The 21,476-nt window shown below is 35.1% G+C and overlaps 1 protein-coding gene across 1 annotated transcript; it reads left to right on the top strand.

The window, feature by feature from the left end:
• The first annotated feature begins 60 nt into the window (after window positions 1-60).
• On the top strand, window positions 61-19,837 carry ptpn18 (protein tyrosine phosphatase non-receptor type 18). The gene is made up of 17 exons (XM_048209700.1): window positions 61-506; window positions 3,801-3,909; window positions 6,012-6,088; window positions 6,315-6,410; window positions 6,527-6,565; window positions 6,653-6,721; window positions 6,938-7,000; window positions 8,219-8,361; window positions 8,747-8,813; window positions 8,953-9,030; window positions 9,276-9,353; window positions 10,779-10,873; window positions 12,686-13,002; window positions 14,456-14,487; window positions 14,950-14,983; window positions 16,011-16,100; window positions 18,924-19,837. Exons 1-17 carry the CDS (start codon window positions 411-413, stop codon window positions 18,995-18,997), a joined length of 1,557 nt encoding a protein of 518 aa, XP_048065657.1. The 5' UTR covers window positions 61-410; the 3' UTR covers window positions 18,998-19,837.
• Window positions 19,838-21,476: the final 1,639 nt, after the last annotated feature.

Here is a 21,476-nt window from a genome sequence, read left to right as displayed (position 1 = left end):
ATAATGAAGAACAAATGTGTCTGTAATCGACGATTTGTCTGTTTATTATTATATAGCTCTCGTGCTGCCACGAAGGATGATGGGAAATGTAGTTTATTTTCACAAGCTAAATGAGAGAGTTGTAGTAGTTCTCCCTTTACCGCCTCAGGTGAGGTTCTGACCGCGGATTGGCTGGAATGATAAAGTGGGCTTGGCGACGGCTAATGATTGACACAACGCCTTACATGAAGGTGACAAGCAAAAACTTCAGCAGGAGAAACTTCCCTGTGTCAGTTCTGCTGCCAGGATAACTTTTACTAAGACGGAAACAGGGCAGGTTTAGTGTTAATGATCATATATTTGTGGTGAAGAAAGTACAGGGAGTCCAGTATCAAAAAACGACGCAGTAAGATGCTGATGAGAGTGATTATATGGTGATGGAAGCGCACCTGTTGAGTTTCGTGGAGCGGGTCCGCTGTTTGTCCGACCATGACAGCAGTGGAGAACTCATCTCCACCGAGTTCAGCGTAAGTCCTAAACTTTATACCTCTTTCTTACTTGAATATATAATTGATAATGCTTCATATTACTTAGCAGGTCATATCAGTATAATAAGCTGACACACAATACCATAGTATTACTATGTTTTTGGATAATGTTATGATGTGTACATTAGAGGTAAATCCACACCTGTCAGAATGTCATTACAACAAAATTCGCATTGTTTAACGTTTTGCTTGAAAAGTGTTATTGTGTTATTTTTATGTAGCCTACCATGGTAAAATCTTTGGACACTATGATTTTTGTAAACTCTGGTGATATCATGGTACAGTGATGGTAATACCATACTTTGGTATATACTTGCTATATGTCACTCTGAGGTACTTCTAAAAAGTCCATGGTTTTACCATTGTACATGTAAAACTTTATACAAACTAAATGACTTCTATATTCATTTACCATGGTATTTACACACTACTCCAAGGCACTTCACTTACAAAAAAGTAAGTGAAGTGCCTTGGAGTAGTGTGTAAATACCATGGTAAATGAATGTAGAAGTCATTTAGTTTGTATAAAGTACCACCACTGAGTCATGACATTACGGTAATGCCATGTCTTTTCACGATAGCGGTATTTGAAGTATCATGTAAATACCATGGTATATGATTATGGTAATCAAAGTTCCATGGAATTACTGTATCATCACTATACCATATATGGTCAATATATGGACATTTCTAACTACATGAATGTGCTTTAGTTTTTAATTTTGTTACTAATTTTATGAGCTGAAAGTTATTTTTACTGTAGTGTTAAATATCCTTTAGCCAACCGCTTATTTAAATGTTTCTTTGCAAATTAGTTAATGACTGCATACTAGATAAAAAGCAATTTACACAACATTTGCATGAGCAACAATAAACAGAGGTGAAAGATTCCATTCGAGCTTTTTTCATTTCAGAAGCTTAAAGCCAGCTAACAGGCAAGGTTCTCTCAAAGTTATGAACAAACATTCTTCCAGTAATGTTAATAGAATGTTCGTTCAAAGGTATGTGGTTTTTAATAACATTCTCAAAACATTGGCACCACAAAAAAATTTTATTTATCCATTGTTCATGGAACATCTTTCTAACATTTCGCCACCTTGGAATTATAAGGTTCTGTCTGCATTCTGAGGAGTTTTGAGATATTGAGCTTCAAAGTTTTTGCATTCCATACACTGTTGTGGATAGACCCTTTTTGTTTTCTAAAAAAAAAAAAAAGTCCTAAAATGTACACAACTTTTAAAAAAAAATCACATGCAGTTGTCACGGAATAAGAATATGTGAATAACTCAATTTTGACAAAAAAATTTCAGATAGAACCTTATAATTCCAAGGGGACGATTTTTAAATGTTGCTACTTTCAGAATGTTTAGAGGACATTCAAAAGCAACATTCTAGTAATATTTGCAAAATGATAAAATGGAACTTTCCCTTAATGTTTTCTCTAACATTCAAATAACCAAGAAAAAAAGTTTAAAAAACGTCAGGTTTTTAAAATGTTTTAAACTTTCAGAAATAATGTTTTCATAACTTAATAGGAACATGTTCTAGAGTATGTTTGCGTTAGCTGGGAAGAGGATTGGTTTTGAATTTAGTGCACTTTACATACTACGAGCCCTATATAATAGGGGTGTAACGATACCCTCATGTCACGATTCGATACATATCACGATACTGAACTCACGGTACGATATTATTGCGATACTCCAAGACATATGGACAAAATATAGTGTTGATTAAAATACTTAATTTTGTATTACATTGGAGGTGTGAATGAATACGCTTGGACTTGGTGCTGGTAACCCAATGCACAGGACAATGGTGACAGCAAAATAAAACATATATAGTTTGCTCTCTGTCACTGGCTAGATATATTTAATATAATGTATAGGCCACTTTTTACTGGTAACATAAGACATCAGGAACCAAAAATATTCCCCTATTCCATTATTATACAATATATTCAACATTATATACTGCAGTTTAATGTAGTACTGACACTAAAACACTGCAAACTTTACACTATACACAATACAGATTGTCACTATCCACGATACATATTGTTGCATTTTTGTATTGTGATATATTGTGACACAGTTACCCCTAATATATACTACTGAATAATTAACTGTCCCGTTTAGATGTGAAAGCCAGAACATCATATACAGTATCCTACACCATATATATAGAGAGAGCTCCATATATAATGTTTAAGGCATTCATGTTCGTTGCAGGTGAACTTTAATAATCTAAACTCATAATTTTCTTCTCTTTGCGTTATTACGTTCCACTGTGGTTAGAGTGAGACCAACGTTTTACAGAAGTGTCTCTTGCTTTTTGACTCATTTGGCTGCATTAGTGAAAGTAAGAGGGCATTTGTGAGAAGCACAATCTGCAGTTCCTCATTGAGTTTCTCGGATATATACTCCAGGCAGCATTCAGAGTTAGAAGATGAAGCATCTGTGGAAAAAAAAAAAAAACACTAGAGACTGTAGTGCTTGTGGTAAAGGGGACAAAAATGGGTTGTGATGTTCTGTGGCTTCCTTGACGTAGACCTAACCTAAGAGCATCATGTTGAAAATAACACATGTGAGATGATCTCTTCTGCTTTTAGGGACTGAAAGTAAAACAGAGTAGTTTTAGTCATAACTGTGTAGCTGCTTCTATTTACAGATATTCATTACCTCTTTGTTTGTCTGAGTTACACTGAAGGCTTTCCGCTAGCATAGGCCTGTTTCACACATACTCCGTTTGCAGTGTGTATACGATGCACATTTTTAGAGCATTCACACTGCATATGGATGCAGGATCGCTGCGTGTGCACAAAGCAATGCACAATGGCCATTTGCTGCTTCCACAACACATGCGTACTGCATACGTATTGGAAATGATCTGCAAACGCATCATGTTTGAAACGGGAATGCTTGAATGGATCTAAAGCGTACCTTGAATGTAATGCATGTAATGCATCTGAATGTACTGTAAATGTATAAAGTTATATAAGTTTATACTTGAGGTTTCAGTATTTTTGACAGTAGCATAATTAATAGCATAAATTAGGGTTTGATCCTAAAGGATCAGAAACTACATCCACCCTTAAATAAAAAGACCCTTTTCATGGCTTTAATGAGCCGTTTATTGGAATGCACCATAGCATAACAAGCAACACGACGCCACCTTGTGGTCAGATGGTGCAACCAACCAACATGTATTTAATATGATGTATTAAAAAAATGTTTTTGATCTCATATCTGTGTTTTCTCTCTCCTTTTTCAGTTGATACGACAGAAAAGTGCATCACTAAAAGAGGATTATGGCCTGACCACTGCGGCAGGAGAACTCAAGGAAAATGTGAAGAAAAACCGCTATAGGGATATTCTGCCCTGTACGTAGTCTCATCAGAGAAAGTTTCCTTTAATTATAGTAAAATATTTCTTGGTGAAACAGTTTCTGTAATTAAATTCAATTCACACCAATTAATTTAAATTCAATTAAATTCAGTTCAAGTCACATTTATTTGTATAGTGCTTTTTAGAAAATGCATCTAAATTACAATTTAGAGTAATCTGTTATTTGAGGTGACTGTGTCTTCATAAGAGACTGGATCCAAACTGGAGCTGATGTACTCTCTAGTTACATCGTGTTGGGCATCCCGAGATAAAACAGAAAAGCAAATGTAAAATAATTAACATAGCTGCTGTTCATAACATTAAGCAAAGATAATCATGTGCATTTGATCTGATATAACTGGAGTATAAGGTTATAAGATGCATTATGTGAATCCTTGGGTAAAGAGATGCGTCTTTAATCTAGATTTAAACTGGGCGATGAGTTTGTCTGAGCCCCGAACATTATCAGAAAGGCTATTCCAGAGTTTAGGAGCCAAATGTGAAAATGCTCTCCCTCCTTTAGTGGACTTAGATATCCAACCGGAAGTCCAGAGTTTTGTGACTTTAAAGAGCGTGATGGATTGTAGGGCGATAGAAGATTGGTTAAATACACAGCCTTATAGGTCAGTAGCAATACTTTGTAATTGATATGGAACCACTGTAAATCCGAATAAGTTGGCAATTGGTTACATCAAAATTTTGAAGTTAAGAAATTAAAAGTTTCAAGCAGAACTGGCAGATTTTTATTTTGTACCCAAAGATTTTAATTGTTCTTAAATTGAAATATTTTATTAAATTAAACTAATTCATCTCAGCCTAAAAAATTTTATTAGTGGAAATTTATCTATAACTAGATGCTAAGTATAAATGCTAATTTGCTAACGTCAGCAATTGCATGGTATAGCACTTGCTGGATGAATACAGAAATATAAAACATTTAACATACTTGCTCTCAAACCAAGCCACATGCACCACTTGTCACCATGATGGTAACTCTCCAAAAACCATATTAACAGAAACATTAATCTTGCACAAAAAACATTATAAAACACTAATTTTAGCATTTAATCTCCCTATCGAATGCCATGGGCAAAGCATGCTGGGAAACGGAAATCCCAGCCCAGTTTCAGTTAAACTTAAGTTTGTCTAAATTAAAAGAAATAAGTTCATAAAACTTAAAGCAATGAAACAGTTAAAATATATCAGTTTTGTGAACTCGAAAGAAAAAGAAAGTTCTTTTCACTCAACTAATTTGTTTAATTTAAGTTTGTCCCACTGAAACCAATTAATTATTTTGAGCGTTAGGGTTTACAGTGTAGGTGACCAGTGTAGAGATGATAAAATTGGTGTTGTATGATCATATTTCTTGACCTGGTAAGAACTCTAGCAGCTGCATTTTGGACTAGCTGTAGCTTGTTTATTGAGGAAGCAGGACAACCAGCTAGTAATGCAATACACTAATCTAGTCTAGAGGTCATGAATGCATCCACTAACTTTTCTGCTTCAGAAACCGATAGCATGTTCCGTAGCTTAGCGATGTTTCATTAAACATTACTTTTTTAAATAGTTTGCAATAGTGTGTTATGTTTTAAGCAATAATAACTAATAATTTTTAATAAATTATACAGCTACAATATATCTCCAACACATATAAATTCATAAGCACACTTTTACAGAAAACAATGGCATATATGGTGTTTTATATTATTTTCAACCCATTTGTACTGATGCTAAGATTAACACTTTTTGTGTGTTAGTATATTACATACTTTAATATCCTATCAGGATTTTCACATCTGACAGTGAGCTCAGATCTCATCAGCGCTTTGAAATATTCGTGACTCACAGTTTCTCTCAGTATGACAGAATAAAGCACCAAAGTTATTTTACATGATTCTCTGTCACATCTGTCAAAACATGCCTCCTATAGTTACAGTACTGTTTTATAGCTTTGCAATGCCAAAAACATGTCATAATATTTCATAATTGATTCAACACAATGTGTTGCCTGATAAATTATTATGTGCTACTTACACTGATAAGAGGAAAATTATGCAAATCCCTCATATTTTTCCTCTTTTTTTTGTGTGTATTCCAGATGATCAGACCAGAGTCTGTCTAACTCCGACCCCATCTGAATATGAATCTGATTATATTAATGCCAACTTCATCAAGGTACTGGAGCGTTTTAACTTCAAAACTTCTTATCAGGAGCATCATGCACTTTTTTGTGATAGGCAAGATAATATGTGACCAAAAAAACTTTTTAAGAACAGTTTTATACTGTATGTGTGAGACAAATTGGTGTAGTGGTGGTTTTGTCCAGATATGTTTTGAAGCATAGATAGATAGAAATTCTTTTTGCTGTATTATTATCATTTTCTATATTTGTCCCCACTAGGGAGCTGCTAAGAACAAGATGTATATCGCCACCCAAGGCCCTTTGAGCAGCACTGTGATTGATTTCTGGCGTATGATTTGGCAACACAGTGTAAAGGTGAGCTGCTTTGACACATTTTATTTCATTCTATAATAATTATGCATTATAGCTTGACTGAATTGCTTTTGAACTATTTCCACTTTTTAAAGTCTGGTCTGTTCCTTTTTTGTTAGGTCATAATCATGGCTTGTCGAGAGGTTGAGATGGGAAAGGTAATCTTTATATTTCCTTTGTTGTTCTGTGTCATACGCCTGTCACTTTCTTGGCACTTACTGTTTAACAACCTCTCTGTTGTTTAGAAAAAATGTGAAGTCTACTGGGCGTCAACCACAGACACATCCACGTTTGGTCCCTTTACTGTCTCAACTGTAAGTGTTTTCTGTGCTCCTGAACTGTGTAAATCAACAGTTAGGTCTAAGATACAGGATATTAATCTTTTACAACAGTTCCTTTTGATGTTATCTTCATGCGTCATGAAGGTTTTTTTCAGTTTTTTGTCAGCAGTTCAATACCAAGTGTAGTTCATGCAGCTGCAAGGCCCCACAAGAGGAAGTCCTCATGATTACTGTCATTTTTGTCTTTAGTTTAAGGAGTTGCGACCAAATGAGGAAGTCATTGTTCGGACGTTGGTGGTGAATTATTGCGATGTAAGTGGTGTCTCCAGTGTGTCATTAGTAAATATGATATAGAACTGATGTAATGCCATTGTTAAATTTTACAGTCAACTGTTCCTTTAAGAGTGTTTCTATTTAAAGGAAAAATTGTTGTGTACTTAACACACAGACACACATTATATATATATATATATATATATATATATATATATATATATACACACACACACACTACCATTCAAAAGTTTGGGGTCAGTATTTTTTTTTTTGAAAGAAATTAATACTTATATATATATATATATATAGGTGAGAGAGTTGAAATGTTATGCTGAACTGTCCCTTTAAGAGCATTTATATATATATATATATATATATATATATATACACACACTACCATTCAAAAGTTTGGGGTCAGTGTTTTTTTTTTTTTTTAAGAAATTAATACTTTTATTCAGCACAGATGTGTTAAATTGATAAAAAAAGTGATAGCAAAGATTTATATTGTTAGAAAAGATTTATATTTTGAATAAATCCTGTTTTTTTTACCTTTTATTCATCAATGAATCCTGAAAAAGTATCACAGGTTACAAAAAAATATTAAGCAGCACAACTGTTTTCAACATTGATAATAACTGAGTATCAAATCAGCATATTACAATGATTTCTGAAGGATCATGTGACACTGAAGACTGGAGTAATGATGCTGAAAATTCAGCTTTGCATCACAGGAATAAATTATATTTTAAAGTATATTAAAATAGAAAACCATAATTTTAAATTGTAATAATATTTCATAATATTATTGTTTTTTCTGTATTTATTATGAAATAAATGCAGCCTTAATGAGCATAAGAGACTTCGTTCAAAAACAATAAAAATAGTAATGTTTCCAAACTTTTGACTGGTAGTGTGTGCGCGTGTGTGTGTGTATATATATATATATATATATATATATATATATATATATATATATATATATATAGGTGAGCGAGTTGAAATTTTATGCTGAACTGTCCCTTTAAGAGCATTTTTTACTTAAAGAAAATCTGTCAAACCACAAAATTGCAGTGTACTTCATTTTGAGTGTCTTATAAAACACTGTTAAAACACTCTGAAACAGTTCCAAACAAGGAACCGCTATAACGATCTCAGTGTGTGATGTTTCCCATTTTAGCTCATTTCAAACACTGTAATTTGGTGTAGAAAGCGTAATCCATTCAGAGGTAAAAACTCGCCATCTTTTCCACACAGGAAACTCGTGAAGTGTCTCATTTCCAGTATACTGCCTGGCCGGACCACGGAATTCCAGACATGCCGGATGGCATTCTGGATATGATGGAGTTGGCTCGCCAAAAACAGGGCAACCAGACGGACCCTTTAGTGATCCACTGCAGGTCTGTATCACACACACAGCCGTCTCTGTGTTTTTCTGTGCCTCTGACAAATGACCCATCTGCCCATGAAAATTCATTGAGTTCGTCCGTGTTGTTGGGGTGCAGCAGGGGCCGGCCTGTGCTCCTCTGGTTCCATGCATTTTAATGGCACCATTTAAATGAAGTGAGACATGTTAAATATTCAGCACCTGATGTGGCGCTGGAAAAGCCAGTTAACTTCCAGACTTCAGCACAGATTCACTCATTACCCTCTCTCTATATACATGAGAGAGGCTCTGTCCGACAATATGGCCCTTAATTCCCTCTGTGACCCTCTGAACTGAGACTCAGGGGAGAATGGATCATATCACGATATGGAAATGTGACGGCTTCTCTTGCTTTACAGTGCTGGCTGTGGTAGAACCGGGGTCATTTGTGCTGTTGACTATGTCAATGATCTACTACTGACAGAGGTATTAACATCATAACCAATACACATTTATGTGTACTCTGCTTGAATGTGAAGCATACAGTATTTATATATATATATATAATTCATAGTGATTGATCTGACTAATAAAACATATTACAAATGCATTATTTTTTTCTCAGCAAATACAGGAGGATTTTAATATCTTGGACCTGGTGTTAGAACTCAGAAGACAGAGACCTTCAGCTGTGCAGACCAAGGTAACATCATAAAAACATGATTTTTTTGCATGGCACAGATAATGGAAAACATCTACAACTTAAATTCTTTGATTATAACTAACCCTTCTGACAATTAAAGTAAAAAAATGAAAGCCTTGGTGCTTAAGCTATTTTTTTTATCTGATCTGAGCACATGGATAGACCCATTTAGCCCTGTCTCTCATATTCCACAACACCATGTGAATTCCTGATGTCAAGTGTCATGTTTATGTGAATATACTCAGGAGCAGTATGGATTTGTCTTTTATACGGTTGCTCAGATGTTTCAGAAGGCCTTGCAGGCTATAAACAAGGATACAGAGGTAAGACACACACTGCTGTTCAAAAAAAAAATTCTATGCATTAAATTGATCAAAAGTGACAGTAAAGACGTCTATAATGTTATAAAAGAATTCTATTTCAAATAAATGCTGTTCTTTTGAACTTTCTATTCATCAAGGAATCCTGAAAAATATTACGATACAAAATATTGTTATTATCAACAATGATAATAATAAGGAATACTTATTGAGCACCAAATCAGCATATTAGAATGATTTCTGAAGGATCATGTGACACTGAAGACTGGAGTAATGATGCTGAAAATTCAGCTTTTAATCACAGGAATAAATTACCATTTAAAATATATTCAAATAGAAAACAGTTATTTTAAATTGTAATAATATTTCACAATATTATTGTATATTTGATCAAATAAATGCAGCTTTGGTGAGCATAAGAGACGTTCAAAAACATTACAAAATCTTACTGACCCCAAACTTTTGAAGAGTAGTGTAACTAAATCCAATTTAAAGGGATAGTTCACCCAAAAAATGCATTTCTATCATTTACTCACTCACATGCCAAACCTGCATGATTTCCTTTTATACTTTCGTACTATGAAAGTAGTCCTTATGACTTGTACACTATGTTCATAGCCATCTAAATTCATAGTGATGAACAAACTGAAACATATGTTGTTATTCATTGATAATCTTCCCCTCTGCCATATCTCTGAAATTCACTTTTAAAGGATTTGTTCACTTTCTTTAGCTCATACTCATTGATTTGAAAGTGAAATAATGTCAAACTGTCAGCCTTGTCCTCATACTGATCTATCAAAGACTTGGAATATAATCATGAGTCATATGGACTAATTTATTGGTGTCTTGGTGTTTTTTTGTTTTTTTTTGTCCTTATATGACTTTGACATCTTCTGTCTTGATCCACTAGGTCACTAATATCTCCTTTTGAGAAAGTCATATCTAAATGCCGACAGAACTTTCATTTTTGGGTGAACTATAAATTTAAAAGTGTCATGATGTCCAACAGATATTGCTTAATGTTCTTTTGCTGGGTGACGTACAAATGTTCGAGTACATGTGGTTACATTTACTCATGTTTAGAAGGTGGATGTTTTTTGAGACAAAAGAGCAATTTCCGTTCGTTGTCGTCATATGTAGAAAAAGTCTCCGTATTATTTAATTTGATATTTGCGTTTAAAATAAAATCTCTCTGACATTGCATCTCCCATTTTTACATCACATTTGTTTTACTTCCTCAAGACCATAAGCCCTGAGCTTCAAAAAAGCAGTTTAGCAGGAAACGCGCTCACTGTGTGCTTCCTCTATGCAAATTCTCAGGCACCTTTCAACAGCTGAACACAGACGCTCTATGCAGCTGCTCTCCCACACGGTGTACGCATTTCACATTTTGTTTGTCTTTTTTCTTTTTTATATCGGAAACAGAAGACTTCGACCTCTCTGTACATCAATGCGGTTCTGCCAAAGGCTTCATTGAAATCAGGAACATTAGGCAACTTCAGCGTCTCCACTAAAACACGGTAAGACCACAAATGACCCTGGTTTCCAAATTTCTAACCCCGTTTGACTTTTTGCGGATGTCTGTGATTAAAATCAGTGGTGGCAACACAGCCAGAGGCCAATTTGAGATTCACAACGTGCAATTCTGCTAACTACGGTGCCGTGCGTCACACAGGTGGACTCGGCCAAGACGCAAGCTGTTATTGTCGGTTCTGTCTCGCACACCACAGGGAGCAATTTGAACTTCTCTTGTCTAATATGTGACTACAGCAGAGTTAATCTCATGAGTCATCGATGTATAGCTGAATATATATTTCTTTGCACAGTGGCATTTCTGCTTTGCAAACAGATGAATATGACTTTTGTAATGAATATTGATCCAAAGATGTGAATATTTGGCATGAATGCATGCTCAGATTATACTAAGCATTTAATCATTTTTAAGTCACAGTGTTCTGTTATCGCCGCTCCCCTTGGGTAAATAATGTATTTCTTAAGATATATTGAATGCAAATGTGACAGTTGGTCATTATACGTTGCTCTATTTGGGGTCCCACAATGCACCAATGTATTCAAACCACCCAGAGCAAAATGTGAGCGAGCTACTAGTCTTACATCAATGTATGTACTAGAAATGTAATTGACATGCTAATCACCTCATCTCTTCACCATAATGAGGATTATATTATGACTAGATTCTTGCATTTTTCTCTGGATGCTTGTCTGCGCAAAACTCTCTGCTCGTTGGTTCCTAGGGTATTGCTATGGCTACTCAAGTAAAAAATGTTTTTCTGCAAGTCTCTAATATTCTGGTCTTAGGTGCCTTAGGGCTGTTTCAGAAATCGCCCCCTATACCCTCATTAACTATTCCCTACATTAGTCCACTAATATAGTTCACTTGAGGGAGTGAATGAAAACAAATGAGTGAATTCGGACACTAGGTGTGCCGGAAGGGCTGCCGCTTTTGCATAGTTTATGCTTGCTGTTTAATAATTATTTACAACTTAGCAAACTGGCAGCTCCTCTAGCCGTTGATCATACATTGGTTGTACGCTCATTATTACGGTGCATTGTGGGATTGACTGAGTGCACTCAATAATGTCCACCATGGTTTCGAACACCACTACAAATGGCTGTCCCCTCAAATAGTGCCCTTTTTAAGGGTATAGGGGGCGATGTTGGACATAGACTTTTTTTGCTAAAATAAAAAAAAATCATTTGCTAAATGATACACTGATAAATTAGTCATGATAAAACCGAAGTAGTGATAGACCTTTTCTTTCACATTGTGATGTATATCAGAGTGAAACAGATTATCGAAAAGGAAAAAATATAGGGTGGGGACTTGGTTCAATGCATTGGCTGTTGATGAAACCCCTCCAGTTCTACTCGCACCGCTCTGAGCGGGATTTGAACCAGCACGGGAGGCGGGCACGCTAACAAGGACATTAAAGGCTAGCATCAGGAGCTAGTGCGCCTCTTGAGGCCTGGGGAGTGAAGTCTTACTAGCTGGCCTACGTTACACTCACCCCCCCCCCCAATCATCACTCCCATCAGGGTCACGGCACCAATGTAACCCCTTCAGTTCTACTTTCTCTGTTCTGAGTAGGATTCAAACCTGCGTTTCCGGCATGGGAGACGGGCATACTAACATGGATGTTAAAGACCGCAGCCTCTAGCATCAGTCGCTAGTGCACCGTTTGAGGCCAGAGGAGTGAAGTTATTGCGCACAGCTCTTTCTAGCTGGCCTCTTTTACGTTGAGTTGTGGGAATTTCATGAATTTTCATTTCATGCCAACTTTAAAAGTGTACTTGTCTGTCTGTGGTTTCAGAAATCCTCCTCTCAAGCCCAGGCTTTCTCATCCTATTCCTCAGGCCAGGATGAATGACACTTATGCGGTCGTCAACAAGCCAAAACTGCAGCCCCCCAGCTCTGCCCCCCATTCACACACTGTCCATTACTATGACAATGCTAAATCAGAGAAAAGCAATAACAATGCTGTATACAGTGCAGTCAAACCTAAAAACAGGCCTGTATCATTCCTGCCTCCTCCCACCTCACCGGTTTATGACAGATCACCGACAGCCAATCAGAGAGGAGGACTGTCACCTAAAGTAATGGACCATGATGGCTATGAGCTATTGCCAGGTAAGGGACAATTTGAATGGCTCATATAAAAAAAAAATTATTATCATCTTTTATTCCGTAATTAGTGGTAGCTTTCATCGATTTTCACCTGAAGAAAGAAACAAAAAAGGAACCACTAAGCAAATACCCTGAACCAGTATTATTTATATGCTATTATAGTATTTATTAAATTTTGTAGTTTTATAGCGTTTTTTAAAAATATTTTTTTTATCTTTAATTAAATTTTTATTTGTTTAATTTTAGTAATTTTATTACTGCAAATTAAACTTAAATTATGCACAAAAAGGTGACATTTTATTATTTTTGTTTAGGTTTTTAATTTAATATTTTATTAAATAATAAATTATTCAATTAGTCAAAAACATTTTAATAGTTTTAATAGTATTAAACTATTAAAGTTTTAATAGTATAAAAGTTAACCAGAACAACAGAGACATTGCTCAGTGCAAAACTTGAGTGTTGTGGATAGTTGCTATGCAGTTGCTACAGTGCTTTGGGGTGTTTCCAGGGCGTTGCTATGCAGTTGCTAGGGTGTTGCAGGAGGATTTCCATGACAATTCTATGCACTTGCTAGGGTGTTCAGGGAAAACCACACAAAAAACAACTACACAACTACATATCAATGCACTGGAAACCACCTACAACACTGTAGCAACTATCATCAACACTCAAGTTTTGCACAGACCACATTTTCTTATATACTGAGAATCTTGCTGAACTGAAAATGAATTAAAAAAAAAAAATGCAAACTCAGCTGCAGACTAAAAGGAAGATCATTTCAGACAGAGGGAACTTGTTTGTTTTAGGAGGCTAAAGTTATGATACTTCTGCTTGCAGCTTTCATTGTCCTCTCATGTTTGAGTTCTTCTCTTTCATGTGATCACCAGGGTATTCAGAGCCCTCTCATTTGGTGTTTATCTGTTAAAAGTTAAGTTATTTGAAGCTCGTATTTCCATTTCTCTCAATGCTTCTTTGTTGCATCTGTTATTGAACTTTTAAAGTGTCAGCAGAGTCCTAACAGGTGAAGTGTGTAATTTCTGTGCCACCAAACAGAAATAGTCAGCAGGATATAGTGTATACTGAACAGTATTCAGTAAGTAGTAAGCTAGTTTTATCAAGCTGGTTTCATAATCTCTCCCGTCTGCTATTGGTCAACCAAGCAGATGGTCCCGCCTCCAAATTCACGGCATTTGCTGAGCCAAAAGGCAGCACTTTAGATGTTTGTATAGCACCAGTGTTTACATACCAGATACATATTAACCTACCAATGGCTTACTGTCTGCTTTTTATTATGTACATTTGTACAAAGCCTAAAAATGCATATTTCACCTTTTAAAACTGTGAATTAATTTAGAGGAAAAATACTGTTGTTGTTGTTGTTGTTGTTGTAATAGTGGTGGTGGTCTAAGAAAATTACATTTTTTTTTTTTTTGGCTTCTTCTTTTTTCCTCAGGGGAGTTGAGGCCCGTGAATAGAGATGCACAGGTAAACAATCTGTTTGGTATTAAGATAACTTTCTGCCATCATTTTTGCTTGGCAGATGGGTTCGTTTGGCTTTCATGTTAGCATATTAGATGTCAAATTAAAGTGCTAAGCACATATTAATCTTATTTGACTCACTTATATGCAGTTATTGGCCTGTATTTCCTCTCTGCACACTTGTAGATGTGTCAAATTACTTGTTTGTGTTTCACATCAGATTCACATTCAGCCTCTTCCTGTGATATGAAGCTTCTAGCTGAGATCACACTCACAAGTTAACAAGCTTTAGCACACATACAGGCAGTACATTTAGTAAAAATAACCTGACAGATTGAATATTTCCACTGAATATGATTCTAATGTGTATTTGACTGATGATCACAGTCTTATTAACCCTGATAATCACAGATTAGGAACTCCAAACAATATCATTAAATCTAATAAAATGAAATGTGTGTTCCTCAGGCATGCGGTCCTCTTTCACGAACATCAAGCGCAAGTAAGTGCATGTTTTATTTACTACGCAAGTTGATCTGGAGAACAATGAAGTGACATTTACACATTATTTATTAGTATTGTTTATTATTTATTAAATGTCAAGATTTCAAATGATTTATTACACACACACACACACATACTTGTATATGTGGTTTACGGGGAGTCTCCATTGGTTTTTATACTGTACAAACTGTATATTCTATCCCCCTACACTATCCCTACCCCTAAACCTACCCATCACACAAAACTGTCTGCATTTTTTGAATAAATTTTTTTTAAACCTTTTGGTTTACAAGGACACAGGAAGTGTCCTCATACACCATGTTTACATTATAATACCCTTGTCATTATACACATTTGCGTCCTCATAAACCATGTATACAAGAACACACACACAAAGCTTATGTTAAATGGGGTGTTGACAAAATTTTATCCCTATTTTTTATTAAATTTTTAAATAATAATTTCTAATTATTATGCATGATTTATGATCTATTAACTGAGAGTCTACATGGACTATTTGTACTTTTAATAAAAGTACTGGTCACACCGCAGGGCCATATTAAAATTGAAAAATGTCTAAAGACATTTTTAAAATTAAGAATAACAATGAATGTAATTTAATATTTTATATATGTATATATATTTTATTTATATATTTTGCCATAAGCTATTTTTAATACTATTTTTATTACTGTATTTTTCACCATCTCATGCAGGAATGCAGTATTTTTAATGTGAGGTGTTATAGGTATCATTTTAACCTAAAATGTTGAAGTTGAATGACCTCATGTTATGTCAACAACCCACTTATGAATGCATTCAAATACAGACCATAAAAAGTAACATGTATGTTGTTAGTGATATAGGAGTCGTTTCAGTTCTCCAGAGGCTCCTTATCGACCAAATAAGTGTGAAACTCTATCTAGCAGTAAACAGGAAGAAGTGCTAGATCAGTGTCGGTTTCAATCTCATGCTCTGAGGTTTGTTTTTAAGTTATTAAACGCTGTTAAACATGTTTTTCACAGCTGAGAGCCAATCTTCTACAGATGATGATTATGAATATGTGACTAGCGTCGTCAAGGACACCAGCAGCCCATTTGCCCCGGGCAGCCTGGGTGAGTAACACCATATGCACACTAAATCTTCATTCTGAACACAACAAGAGTACTGGGGCCAGTTGCATAAACGTAGCCACCAAGTTAAGACTGTGTCTTAAGAACTAGTCGGACTAACTAGTACTTAGTCATACTCATCAGACCAATATATCTTTATATGTAACTAAAAAATGTGTTTCTCTAAAAGCTAAACGGCTGCCAAAATCAATCTTATTGTACATATGTAAATTGCTAACTTGTCATTTAGTAAATAAAAATAAATAAAAAGTTGTTTTACAACAGGGTAAACAGATTGTTGGCAAAGCATGGCACTTTAGACCACACACACACTTACAACCACATAAAAGTGACATTGTGGTTTCTAGGCCTCAAAGCAACAGTGCTCATATCCGGCAAAGGCAAACATCACTTTTACAGTTTCTCAAATTTAGGGTTAGAGGTTTAAACAAACCACTAGTTTTTGTTATTAAAGCAAACGTTCACTCAACAATATGTTTCCATCCAAAGGTGCAAATTTAACTTATGTGCAAAATTGGAACATCGCATAAAACATTTAAGCATCCCATGTGTTCAAGAGAACAAACTCGTCACTTCCTGGGAAATTGGTGCAAAATAACTGTAATAAAAATAGAAGTTTGCAGTCGGAAGTTATACTTCTGTGATGTTATTATACCAAATCATTCTGATGACAGACTTTGGATTAGGCATTTCAGAATGATCAAACCAACATTTGAGATGTTGTGCAATGAAATTGGTCCACTGGTTAATCCAGTTATCCAATCACATCCTCTGTTGAGGTAAAGTCATGTGATGCTTTTTGTTGCGCGTCAAGGGATTTATTCAGTAATTGTTTTTCCATTGTAGTTTATGTGCATGTCTTTCTATTGGATACAAAAACCTATCCGACTCAATTGAGTGCATACGTTTTTTTTTATATATCCCAAAATTCATATAAAAATAGGTGGATTGAAACATAGCTAATGTCATTCAAAACCTGTATGACTTTTTATTCTGTGGAACAAAAATGATGACACTTTGAAATGTCATTGGTTAGAAAACAGCTGTGTGAAGATTCTTCAGGCCTGTTCACACCAAGAACGATAACTATATTTGTGTCCACACCAACAAACGATAACAGTCTGTTTATTCTAAGCTCATGCGCTGCGGTTTCAAAGGTGTATAACATGTTTTTGCTGTTCTTGTTGCATTTACACGGCTTTAACCAGCAGATATCCTCAGCATGTTATGTTTCGAGTGAATAGCTAGTGTAATCGATCTAGTCTAACAGTGAATTTAGCTGTCGAAGTCAGTATAGTGGAATAAAAACAATGTCTAGTTTTTTTTCACTGCAACTTCAAATGATGCTAGACAATGTTAGCAAAACTAGCACTGGATACCTGAGGTAATTTTTACGTTACACTGTTTGCTAGCCTGGCATAATGATCTTTAAAGTATCCTTAAAAAGGGGGTTTGACTTGTCAAACAGTGGTGGCTTTTTCTCAACCTTGGCAATTCTCCCCAATGTCTGCCATTTTAAATGCGCAAGCCCTTAAATTAGAATGGATTCTGATTGGCTGTCAGTGTTTTGTCATTCAACATCTGGAAAAAAAATCGTTCTGAAAGTGATCCCAACGATATCGTTTCTCTATATCATTATCGTTATAGTGGTGGTGTGGACAGTGCCATTCACAAACTTAACGATTGTAAGGCCAATTATGAATGTAAATTGATACTTGTTATGACTGATCGTGCTCAAACACGTCCAGTCAGAGCCAGTTGAGTTTAGTCTGGGATTACAGTCGGTGTTCAAATTCCGTGTGTAAGTATATAAATCTGCTTCAGTCGATGGAAACGATCACTGTGTGTTGAGCACAGTCTAATTAGAATGTTTTAGCTAGGTTTTGAACGACATGAGGGTGAGTAAATAATTACAGAATGTTTATTTTTGAATGAAGTATCCCTTTAAAAGCCCTGGTAACTGCATAGCAACACACTCAGAACATCATAGTAATCACATAGAAACGGCTTGGCAACCACCTCTGATGATGTTGCTTTCTTCAGAACATGTAAAAATCTAGCTGACATGCATCTGATCCTGATCCAAGATCCATTTAAAATATTGCTTCATATTAGGACTGTAAAATCAATTAAATGCGACTAATCGCATCAAACTTAAATGTTTTTGTTTGTTTGTGTGTATATATGTGTGTGACCTTAAACATTTCATTCATTATTACAGTTTATTCACTATAGTTTAAAAAAATGGTAATAAAATATGACAAGATCTCAGAGTTAAACTGTGTCAGAAAAAATAATATTAAAATTGTCAGATAACACTTAAGCAAAACATTGTCAGGTCAAAGTGTCTGAATAATTTTTGGTTCCAAATTTTTATCAATTTTAGTCCACTGTATGAAGAATTTTTGGGTATAATATGTCACAGTTTACTTTATTTTGCTATCCTCACTTACATAAATGAACCATAGTGTCCTGCACCCACTAGTAAAAATATATCAAAAATATCTTCATTTTTGGTTTGACTGTGTATATATATATATATATATATATATATATATATATATATATATATATATATATATATATATATATATATATATATATATATATATATATATATATATAATTACACTTATATTATATATATGTCTGTGTGTCTACACACACACACACATTTATATAATATATAAAATATAATAATACATTTACACACACATATATTATGTAAGCACAAACTTTTATGTTAAATGCAATTAATCGCACCTGGTGATTTTAAACTTTGTCTTTGTTTGTCTTGCGCTTCAGGTTTCAACTCTCGCATAAAGAAACCCAAAGGCCCACGAGATCCACCAGCCGAATGGAGTCGGGCAGAAAGATGAAACGACAACAGGTTTTAGGTTTTATAAAGAGTTAATTGGATCCAGTAGATGCACAGCTGTTTTTACGCTGGGTAATAGAGCGTTTATTTATTTCCGTCAGAGGTTCCACTTCTTGTTTTGTTTGTATTACTGTTTTAATTATTGTTGCAATTCATGGTTATGTTGTTTAGTTTATTAATGTATTTGTGTGGCAAATACTTATATTAGAAATTGAAAATTTGAGTGCTGATTTAAGAATGCATCTGTGATGTACAATAAAAGGGGCCGTTCGTTTCATTTTTTTTTTTTTTTTTTTATAGTTTGTCATTTATGGAGTTCACATTTTTATGCGCCATAATTGTAAATGTTGGTGGTAATCTGTATTTGCTATGGTAATATATTCATCTGACATCAGCAAGTTGCTGTTTATTTTCAGTAGATGTTCTTTTTGGATGTTTTCATTATGTTTTGATTGTACATTGAACCTTTTCATCTAAAGGCATAAAGGAAAGTTTGATATGATATGACCCTCTTTAGCAGGGTTGTCAAACTGCTCTCAGGAAGGACCACAGCTCTACAGAGTTTAGTTCCAACTTTTCTCTAACACACACGATTCCAAATGGCGTTTTTGCACACTTGAAGGGCACTTCAGGAAGGGGACGCCATTGGTAGGGGCATTACAAATGAAAGTGAACAACTGAATCCCTTCACGAAGCTCCCTTCCACAAGTCCGTTCATGAAGGGAACTTGCGATGGTCACTTAAAGGAAGTAATTTAAACGTTTATGGTCATGACTCAGGGTGACAAGTCTTCGCAATTCATTTTAAATCTAAATAAAGTGGGAGAGTTGGAGTTAATGTATGAACAGAATAATTCAAGTTGTTTTGTTGTTATATATTACATTTTCGTCATGCATTTCATATTAAGTTTAAAAATGTTTAATAGGTAAGAAATGTGTTTAAAGGGTTAGTTCACCCAAAAATAAAAAATCTGTCATTAAGTACTCACCCTCATGTCGTTCTACACCCGTAAGACCTTTGTTCATCTTTGGAACACAAATTAAGATATTTTTTGATGAAATCCAATGGATCAGTGAGGCCAACAAGACAATTAACACTTTCAGTGCTTAGAAAGTTACTAAAGACGAGAATACTTTTTGTGCGCCAAAAAAACTAAATAACGACTTTATTCAACAATATCTAGTGATGGGCGATTTCAAAACACTGCTTCATGAAGCTTCAAAGCTTTACGAATCATTTGTTTCGAATCAGTGGTTCTGAGCGCCAAAATCCCATGATTTCAGTAAACGAGGCTTCGTTACGTCATTAGTGTTTTGAAACTTCAATAGTTCACGTGACTCTGGCAGTTTGATACGCGCTCCGAACCACTGATTCGAAACAAAAGATTTGTAAAGCTTCGAAGCTTCATGAAGCAGTGTTTTGAAATCGCCCATCACTAGATATTGTTGAATAAAGTCGTTATTTAGTTTTTTTCGGCGCACAAAAAGTATTCTCGTCACTTCATAACATTAAGTTTGAACCACTGTAGTCACATGAACTGTTTTAAAATTGTCTTAAGTAGCTTTCTGGATATCTTTCTGGGCATCTTCCTGGCAATGGAGGCCTCACTGAGCCATCTGATTTTATCAAAAATATCTTAATTTGTGTTCCGAAGATCAACAAAGGTCTTACAGGTGTGGAATGACATGAGGGTGAGTAATAAATGACTGAATTTTCATTTTTATGTGAACTAACCCTTTAACCCTTTTTGGTCATTTTCACAAAAATGTTATGGCTCCCAGAATAATTTGTTGTATGAATATATGAACATGCAATACATCAAAAGAAATAACAGACCCTCTGCTTTTAAACAACAACATCATTCTTTTTTGTCAACATTTGAATGTTGGTAAGTTTCATAAAATAAAATAAAACATTTTGAGCAAAAAACATTTTTGTCAAAGACTACATCTAGACCAGATTCAGCATGATGATGTGTGAAACACATGGAGTAGATCAAGTCTATCAACATCCCCAAAGCTTGCACAGTCCTAACCACTTCCTGGATCGACATTTCACTCAGTAATATTAGGCCATTTTGATTTTGATTTTCTCAAAAAAGACGAGATAACTCGTTAATGGCAGGGAAAGAGTTGATGCTTTATGGGTTTAATGCTTAACTTATAAAGTTAAGAGCAGATTGGGAACACACACATATAAAGCATATTTTAAAAACTTTATTATAAATGTACATTTATTTGTATCATATTAACAGCAATAATAAGATATTCCTTTGTCATGGTAACATTCCATGTGAAGCTAATGAGGAAATTACGTGGCCTCTCATTGCTCTCTTTGCCAAGTGTGTTCCAAATGGCTTCATTATGACACACAAGTGCCCTGCTCCCTCCAAAATCCCCACTTCAAGGGCTCTGCCCTTCGAAGTGAGTAGGGGTACTCACTTCTCACTTTTTCAAATAAGCCTAAAGGGCTTGACTAGC

Source organism: Megalobrama amblycephala, linkage group LG12, assembly GCF_018812025.1.
Source record: "Megalobrama amblycephala isolate DHTTF-2021 linkage group LG12, ASM1881202v1, whole genome shotgun sequence".
Taxonomy (NCBI): Eukaryota; Metazoa; Chordata; class Actinopteri; order Cypriniformes; family Xenocyprididae; genus Megalobrama; species Megalobrama amblycephala.
This window is presented reverse-complemented; position numbering and strand designations above follow the sequence as displayed.